This window comes from Mandrillus leucophaeus, unplaced genomic scaffold (assembly GCF_000951045.1).
Source record: "Mandrillus leucophaeus isolate KB7577 unplaced genomic scaffold, Mleu.le_1.0 Scaffold28, whole genome shotgun sequence".
Classification (NCBI taxonomy): Eukaryota; Metazoa; Chordata; class Mammalia; order Primates; family Cercopithecidae; genus Mandrillus; species Mandrillus leucophaeus.
The window spans coordinates 642482-651513 of record NW_012102920.1 but is presented as its reverse complement, the minus strand read 5'-3'; the positions used below and the strand labels follow the sequence as shown (position 1 = coordinate 651513).

General features: G+C 57.2%; 2 protein-coding genes across 2 annotated transcripts in view; one reads left to right on the top strand and one right to left on the bottom strand.

Annotated features, from left to right (window-relative positions):
• Window positions 1–5577: 5577 nt before the first annotated feature.
• On the bottom strand, window positions 5578–9026 carry MRPS2 (mitochondrial ribosomal protein S2). The gene is made up of 3 exons (XM_011985048.1): window positions 8862–9026; window positions 8250–8379; window positions 5578–6688 (listed from the first exon to the last, which is right to left on the bottom strand). The coding sequence occupies exon 3, from the start codon at window positions 6682–6684 to the stop codon at window positions 6097–6099; it is 588 nt and encodes a 195-aa protein (XP_011840438.1). The 5' UTR covers window positions 6685–6688; window positions 8250–8379; window positions 8862–9026; the 3' UTR covers window positions 5578–6096.
• LOC105543236 (chromosome unknown open reading frame, human C9orf116) overlaps window positions 8489–9032 on the top strand; it is a 13696-nt gene continuing 13152 nt past the window's right edge. Inside the window, exon 1 of the mRNA XM_011985050.1 lies at window positions 8489–8594. The gene's annotated coding sequence lies outside the window, so the exon portion shown is untranslated. The remainder of the gene's footprint in view (window positions 8595–9032) is intronic.

The following is a 9032-nucleotide window of genomic DNA, read 5'->3' as shown; positions in this document are numbered from 1 at the left end:
TTCCCCTCTTTATCTCTAGCTAACACTTTGTCTTAAAGTCTATTTTGTCTGATATTAATATAACTCCTCCTGGCCGGGCCTGGTGGCTCATGCCTGTAATTCCAGCACTTTAGGAGGCTGAGGCAGGCGGATCACCTGAGGTCAGGAATTTGAGACCAGCCTGGTCAACATGGTGAAATGTTGTCTCTACTAAAAAAAATACAAAAATTAGCTGGGCCTGGTGGCACACGCCTGTAATCCCAGCTACTCAGGAGGCTGAGGCAGGAGAATCACTTGAACCTGGGAGGCGGAGGTTGCAGTGAGCCAAGATTGTGACATTGCACCCCAGCCTGGGCAACACAAGTGAAACTCTGTCTCAAAACAAAACGAACAAAAAATATTGATATATGTATAAAACAACTCCAGATCTCGTGGTTATGTTTTGCATGGTGTTTGTTTTCCCAACATTTTGCTTTCAACCTTTTTTGTGTTATGAATATGAAATGTTTCTTCTCTAGGCTCTAGATAGCATAAAGTTGGATCTTGTTTCTCATCCACAGTGTCAATGTCTGCCTTTTGATTGAAGTATTTAATCCATTTACATTTAATTTGATTACCACTATGGTTGGATTTATCTCTGCCATTTGGCTATCTGCTTCCGGTATGTCTCATGTCTTTTCTCCTTTCCTGCTTCCTTTTGTATCAAGTAGATACTTCTTTGAATAATTTTTCTGTCCCTTCTCTTTCTCCTCTCCTTGAACTCTGATTATGTGAATATTAATATGTTGATCGCTTCCCACAGGTTCAAGGCACTGTTCATTTCTCTTCCTTTATTATTAACTTTTGCTGTTAGTCTTCAAACTGGATCATTTTTACTGATCTACCTTCAGAGTTCCCTGATTCTTTCCTCAGATCTGCTGTCAACCCCTTCTAGTGAATTTTCATTTCGATTATTAAACTTTTCAGCTCCAGAATATCTATTCAGTTTTTTAATTAATGAGTATCTCCTTATGTATTTTCTCTAATGAGTCATTTTCATCATACTTTAATTCTTAACATGGCTTACTTTAATACTTTTTATTTTGAATTCTGGCTTCCTAAGTGTTGTTCCTGGGTCACCATATCTTAGTGATCAGCTATTACCTGGTCAGAGGTGGTGCCCAAATGCCTTGAGCCAGTGGGTCTGTGTGTGGGGTGGGGAATGCATTTGAGGTTCTAGCAGTTTACCAGTCTGCCCTGGATATTCTTTTCTTCTAAGCCTTCTCCTGTCTCCTCTGCACATGTGTAAGTCCTCATATTTAGTCAAGAATGAATAGATAGCTAGGACCCTCTCTGGTCTTTCCTGAGTGGACAAAGCCCTGCACATGTGCAGAATCTTCTAGACCACAAGAGGCATGTGACAGCTTATCAAGGCCCTCTCTGGTCTTTCATGAGTGGAAACAGCCCTGCACATGAGCAGAATCTTCTAGATCACCAGAGGCATGTGGCAGCTGATCAAGGTTCATGTGTCTGTCTTGTTGTTTCCTGATTCTCACTCAAGATTCTGGCTGGTGTGCCTTGGATCTGGGAGACCTGGGGTGGCTGTGCTGCTGCTGACCCACCCATGTCTCCTCAGCCCACCCGGGTCCACCTGCAGCTGGGGGAGCTGGTCTCCATCAGGCCATGGCATCCCCTGAAACACCTGTCCTTCCTGAGGACTCTCTCAAGCACCATGGGGGCTTCCTCTCCTACACACTGCACCAGCCAACAGAACAAAGGCATTAATATTCCAGGGATAACCTTCCACCCATGGGGACACAGCCCATCCAGGTGGGACCTGGACTTCCTGTAAGGCTGAGTGGGGTCCCCACTGTAGGATTTGCTCAAAGTCACTCGCCAGCTTCTCACCTCCAGGTCCACCTTCCCAGGTGATCCCCTCAGGCTTCCTGGGATCATCTGCAGCAAACAACGTGTCCCCAAATCCCTGTCTGCTTTCAGAGACCCACACTCTGCCAAGGTTCCACACTGGCTGTGACCAGAGCAGGTGTCTCCACCTTCTGGACACGAGTGTCCTCATCTGTAAGATTTTTCGTTGTGCTAAATCATGGAAATAGTCAAGAAAATCATGGCTTTAAACACCTTCGATAGAACAAAAGCCATCCTGAACATTTGCCTCTGTGCCTCTCCACATTCTGTTCCTTATTTCCACACTGTTAAATTGGTGCGTACACACAGTCATGGGTTCAGGGAGGTCCGGGAGGGCAGCTTCATGTTTGTTGAATGAATGAGGCCCAACCAGCTCCTTCTCAGGTACCTGAATGGCCCTTGGGTTCTTCAGCCCTCCCCAGAGGGTCCTGCTCTGCTATACCCAGGATGGGAACCTCCCATATGGAACCTGGAATGTTCTCTACAGGTGGGAAAACTGCTTTGCACTTACAAGTGAGGCCTGGGGCAGAGAGTTTCCCCATGGAAGGGAGAGGAAAATCATAAATAAGAACACCACAGACCGGGCAGCCTGTTCCCCAGAGCCAGGCGTGAGCAGAGTGCTTTCCATGGCCCGTCCCACCCAGGCTTGACAGCAGCCTCACCAGGTCCTCTTAGCTCCCAGTTCTCACACAGACCAACCAAGGCTCAGAGGGGCGAAGTGGCATGGCCAAGACCCACAGTCGGTGGGTATGCGAGCAAGGAGCCCCTGTGCAGTGGAGTGGGACATGCTCGCCTGTGGAAGAGCAGGTCCAGCGTCTGTGGGATGGGGGCAAACCTTCCACACGTGCCCAGGAAAGCAGGAACGAGGAACGGTTGCTGCTCTGCCCCCAGGTGACGCTCTAGCTTCTCCGTGGAGCTTGCGTGGGGACTCCCACCCTGCAGGTCTCATCCAGGGACAAGGCTGACTCATTTTCATTCTGGAGTGGGCCAAAGGGAGGATGGCCCAAACATGAACAGGAACAAAATGCAGTCGCTCATCGCCATAATATGAATTGGAGAAGTCTAGGAAGACTTTCTTGGCTATTCCTATAGAAATATGAAAAGTCACTTTGCACCTGACCAAGTCAGGGCCAGATGGTGGTGAGGTGAGGGCAGGAGGAGGCCTAGGGTACTGGGATTGGGACTGTGGGCCGCTGGAGAGGCAGAGTCCTGAGAGAACCCTGGGAGCCACCTGGGGGCATCTGGGCAGGAGGCCTTCCCAGCCACTCAGGGGCCCAGGCTGTGGAGACCTCCTCAGGACAATTGCACCCCCAGCCAGCGCTGGCCCTTGTTGGTGTCAAGGAGCCCCTGTCCCTCACTTGGGGAGAGAGTGGGGGTCCCCCCTTGGCCAGTGTTCTGCGTGGAGCTATGCAGAGACAGCGACCTAGGAACATCAGAGCCGGGCCCCGCCCTTGTCACTTCTGCCCACCTGACCTTCCACTCCCCGAATCAGCCACAGAGCCATGTCCGCGCAGACCTCCAGCCAGGATGACATGAGATCCATCTCAAGGGCTGGGGCCCACATCAGCAGAGGGCATCGGCTGGCCCAATTGGCCTCAATCCTCATGGGCCCCTAGGCTCCTGCCCCAGAACCCTGCTCTTGCCCAGGGCAGGCCCTCCCCTCCTATCCCCTCCCCCCACACACCCAGGGAGGGGTGCAGAGGATCACAGTGGAAGCCTGGCCTGTGCTGACGGAGGGGGCTGCCCTGAGCTCCTCCAGGCAAATGGGGATCCTCTGGGCCTCAGGGGTGGGAGTGGCCCAGCCTCGGCAGGGATGGAAGCCTCCTTGGCCCTACCCACCCCACCCTGCCCTGAGCCGGCTCTGCCAGGCCTGTCCTCTGGTGGCTGCCTCTGGTCTTCCCCACCATCTGGAACACCAGCTGGTCCAGGCACAGTCCTGCCACAGTCCAGAGAAGGCCACCTCTAATGGGGCCTGCAGGCATCGTGGCCAAGAGAGGAAATGGCTGGGGGGGGGCCCTCTCCCCAGTACTGAGGCAACTCCCTTGCCCTTCCCCAGCCTCAGGCACTCTCACCGTCTCCTTTGGCCTCTTCTGAGGGCTCTTGGGGTTCATCTCCAGGGTGGAAAACTTGGAGGGCCCCTCCGGGCAGAGTCAAGGATGGGGTCAGCGAGACCACATCCCCTTTGCCCTCAACCCTCGTTTCACCCAGAGTCCCTCAGAATCCTGGGAGGTGACTCTTTCCACTTCCAGAAGGGGCCCTTAGGCCCACCCTGGTTGTCCCAGCATGGCCCCCACGGCCTCTGCGCTGCACCCTTCCCGTCCCTCCCTGCTCTTCATGGTCACCGGTGCCTGCTTATCCACTGGGTCATCCCTTCGGCCAGGGCCCCTTCCGCCCTGGAAGCCCAGCAAGCGCCCACTCGTGGCTCTTTAGTGGGTCCTCGCCAGCCTGTGCCGGGTGCAGGGGCCAGTGGGAGGAGGACAGCAGGAGCCAGGCAGGTCATCAGCACAAGGTAAGGGGGACCAGTCGGGACCCAGGGAGCCTGCCCGGGGCCTGCCAGCCCCCATCATTCTTACAAGGTTTCTTGGGTTAGCCACAGCACTGCCTGGGCTGCTCCCCTCCACCTGGCCTCAAAATTAATGGCCAGAAGAGACTGCCCCATCCCTCCTGTGTTTGCACCCCACTGTGTCTCCTGCCGTCCCAACCCTGGGGCTGCCTGCAATGCCCTCCCCCGGTGCCAGTGGCTTAGCAGGGAAGGGCCTGGCCTGGACCCAAGCTACAAAGGCCTCTTCCGGAGGAGGCCCAGTCGCAGCTAGAGGGGCACCTCCTGGAAGCCCCCAATCAGTGCCCAGTGTTTGATACTGCTGCCTCATCGCCGGGGTCCTGGCTCCCCACAGCTGGCCTCCCCAGCACGGTGGGACAGGAGACCCAGCTCAGGGTATCTCACCTGCACACCCTGAGAGGGATTCTGGGGGGAGCCCTGGAGGGGCCCTCACTTCACCTGCCTTTATACACCTGCATCTTCAGACTTCGGCTTTGCAAATGAAAGCCATGCTGGCCAGAGACCAACGTGAAGCTCGGCTCCCTGTCCTGCCCACATCACAAACCCGTGACACCCCCGGGGACCCCTACCATGAACCCCTCGCCAGCCTAACCCTGAAGGGACAGGGATGGATGCTGGACTCTGGCCTCCCATCACCCTGTGCTGCTCTTGCAGGGCAGACCTTGCCCTACCCGGGGCACCAGACTCCATACAGCCTTGCTGCCCAGACTCTGCCGAGATGGCTCCTTGGGTGGTCAGGTGCATGGGGGAGGGGGGCCTAGGTCCTAAGCAGCTCAGGATGGGGCAGAGAGGAGGTTGCAGCTTGTCCCAGGAACACGGCTGTGTTCCCACAGGTGAGGGGTGTTAAGCGTCCCTGTCAGCACGTGCCCATCTTTCCTGAAACTGGGAACACACCAAGCCTGTTCTGATGAATGGGGCTGGCCGGGCTGTGGGCTTGTCAGGAGCTCCACTGCTGAAGACGGTGCCCTCTAGTGGCAGCTGGCACCTCTGCTGACCTCATTCATGCCCCTCACACACACAGCGCCTGTCCCATCTCCCATCACTGGGGCCCCAGTGCGTGCCTGAGAAAAAAAAGCAAGCCACACCACATGGACGAAAGCAAACGCACTCGAGGCAGAACCCCAAACTCCAAGTCTCATTTTGCCCAAATCTGAGTTTTATTTTTGCTGGAATCACCAACCCAGCTGGGAGCCTCCGAGCAGCTTGCCTCCAGCATCTCATTACAAAACAGCCCCCTGGAACCAGGCAGCCAAGGAAGTAGCCCACCTGAAAGGCATTTAGACTGAGAAGAAAAACTGCACCTTCCTGACAAAGGTCAGGGGTCAGGGTGAAGGGAGGGCTGCTCGTATCACAGGGACAGCAGCGTCTTCCAGCAGCTCGGCCACACCAGCCATGGAGATCCTAACTGCAGCCAAGCGGCCGTTCTGCGCACATCGCTCACCCTCTGCGCTCTGTTTCCCACAGAGCAAATGTAGAGGCAACGTCGGTCTGCTCAGCCACTGGTTCTGAGGCGGAACAGCGGATGTCTGCACTGTGACGTCAGCTAAGTAAGTAACAAGGACTGAGGATGCCGCTGACCCAGGGCTGGGGAAAGGGACTCCCAGCTCAGACAGGCTTGGCTGTGGTTTGCTTTGGGAGGAGTTGAGTGAACATCACAGGGAACGGCTCACGTCGGCCCCAGGAGGGTGGGCTGGCCCCTGGGCCCCGGGCTCCTTCTGGGCCTGCAGGCGATACAGAGCCTCAACCTGCCGCCGCTTCTCCTTGGCCCGGGTGATGGTCGTCTGGAAGAGCCTGCAGTAGAGGTGCACGGCCGGCGGGGAGTCGTCGTTGCCGGGTACGGGGTAGGTGATGAGGCAGGGGTTGCAGTTGGTGTCCACGATGCCCACCGTGGGGATGTTCATCTTGGCTGCGTCTCTCACGGCCACGTGCGGCTCAAAGATGGTGTTGAGCGTGTGCAGGAAGATGATGAGGTCCGGCAGGCGGACTGCGGGGCCAAAGAGGAGGGGCGCGTTGGTCAGCAGGCCGCCCTTGAAGTAGCGAGTGTGGGCGTACTCGCCACAGTGGCGGGCCATGTTCTCAATCAGGTACGAGAACTGCCGGTTGCGGCTTATAAACAAGATGATGCCCTTGCGGTAGGCCACATGGGCGGTGAAGTTCAAGGCCAGCTGGAGGTGCGCGGCTGTCTGTTCCAGGTCGATGATGTCCTGGTCCAGGCGGTTCCCAAAGATGTATGGCTCCATAAACCTGCCAGAGACCCCACCAGGACAAGGGGGATGAGAGTTCACCGGGCCAACTCCACCGGCCCCTTGCAGAACACAGACGCCCACCAGGGACTCCCGAACTCCTCCTCAAGGGCACTATGGGCTGGGAAGCACAGTTTGCAACGCTCCCCATGTGGACAGACAGCAGTGCAGACCTGTCCGGGCCACCCCTCTGCACGCCTCATCTCATGGCTTAACCCCTGCGACCCTCTACCTCTTCCCGAGGGAATCCTAATAGAACTGACCCCATAAGGACGTGTGGACATCCAACATGACACCAGAAGGACATTCAGCCCTGTGCGGTTCACGGGGCAGCCCCCTCCGTCACTCTCCTCCTCCCGAGGCTTTGAGGACAAGGTCCTGCTGGGGTTGGACTTAGGGGGTGCTCTGGGCCAAAAGCATTAAGGAATCAGGGCAGGAGTGGCCAAGCCTGGGAGGAGAACCCTGATCCAGGGCACTGGACTGCTGCCAGCCTGGGCTGAGGAAGAGCGGGGCATGGGAGACACCCCTGCCTCTCGGTGCATGGCAGGCGAGTCATCCACGTTTGCGGTTCCCAGGTCCTCACCTCCAGTCTACTCCCACTGGGTACTGTCTCTTCCTCTCAAGCAACCCTGCCCATCAAGACACTGGCGACCTCCATCTTGCCAAGGTCACACCCTTGAATTCACTTCTCAGCGGCATCAACAGACAACCACATCCCTCCACCCCCGGCCGTCCCTCTTCACTGACTCCAAACACTGGAGTGCCCAGGGCTCCACCTCCGACCTCCTTTTCCGACGCTCTGGAAACACAAGTCCCCGATGCTGATGGCTCCCTGGGAGCCCATCCCTCCTGGTACCCGTGTGACTTCTCCACTGGGGCAGCTAAGAGTTCACACCTCATAGGAACCAAGCTTGTGATGGCCCCCAGGTCCCCCCTAGTTTTCACCATCAGTAACCAGCACCAGGCTCCAGCCAAAGAGCAAGTGTTTGATCCCTTTGGCCCCAGCCACCTCCGACCCCAGCCCAAGGCCCACTGGCTCTACCCTGCTGCCTGATGTCCATCCGCTGCTCTAGCTCTTCTGCTACTGCGATTTAAGCCCCACCACCCTCGCCCTGGACACCCACACCAACTTCCTCCCTGGCCTCCCACCTGCCCCTCCCATCCCCTCTCCCTGCAACAGTCAAAATGACCATGTGAGAATACAGGACCAGTCACTCCTCCTCCCCACAACCCAGAAAGCCCCGCCCAATCCAGGGGGGACCAGCCTCACAGGCTCTGCCCTCAGTCTTTCCATTTCTGAACCCGTGAAGTTCTGCATCCCCCAGCAGGCCTGCCCTACTAAGGGCTGTGAGCACCACCCCAAGGCACACAAGAGCCCCCGCCAAGCTGGGGAGTGAACTGCTGCTTCTGTGTGGGGCTCTGTGTTCCCATGTGGAGGAGGAAGAGCTGTAATCACCTAAAACTGACACGGGCCAGTTCAAAAGTGGCCCTAGAACCAGGGCAGGTCCCAGGTCCCAAGCCCTCCTGGGAACCGCTACAGCTCAGATGGGGGTGTCACCTACCTGTGCCGACAGCCAGCTTTGTGTCCCAGATGCACTCGGGCATCAAAGAGGCTTCTCACGGAAAACAGTTCCTTGACATTGAAGAAGTCAGAGTGCTTGAGGGGCTCATTCAGAATCTTGTCGTTGAGATCTACGGCAGGGAGGAGGAGCGACGCTGTGTCTCCCACCGGTGGCAGCAGGGACAGGCAGAGCGCAGTTCCCGCCCACCCCTGCTCCCAAGTGCCTCCTGTGACACCGCGGTGGGCAGCCGGGAGCCCCCCAGCCCCAGGAAAGACCTGGAAGAACAGGGACCTTTTCAGGAAACAGAGGGCTGCAGCCAGGTTCTGATCCCGACCTTGCTCCTGGGTGAGCCTGGTCGAACCTGGTCAACCCCGTCCCTTGGTCTTACTTGGAAGACAGAAGAGAAAAAGAGAGGGGTCCAGCGGGTTTCTCAGGTCTTTCTGGCACCTCCCCACCTTGTGGTCTCAGGTGGCCAGCACGGGAGTGGGAGGAGCCCGGCCGGGCGCGCAGTTTCGACCACGTGCAGCGCCCAGGCCCCTGCAGGGTTCGCATCTCCCGCGGCTGCCGGCCTCTCCTCGTTCCTACCTGACTCGGCTGCGCGCCCAGTGTCACCGGTGCCGTCCTCGGACTCGCGGATCACAGGGGTTGCAGCGCTTCCAAGCGTCCTGCGGCTGGACCAAGCAGGTCCAGAGGTCGCCTTCCCGAGGAACCCCAGCCAGCGCGACGGGGCCCGGGCACCTGGGGGGAAGCAGACAGAGGTCCTGGCGCCGCGTCCCGGGTGCA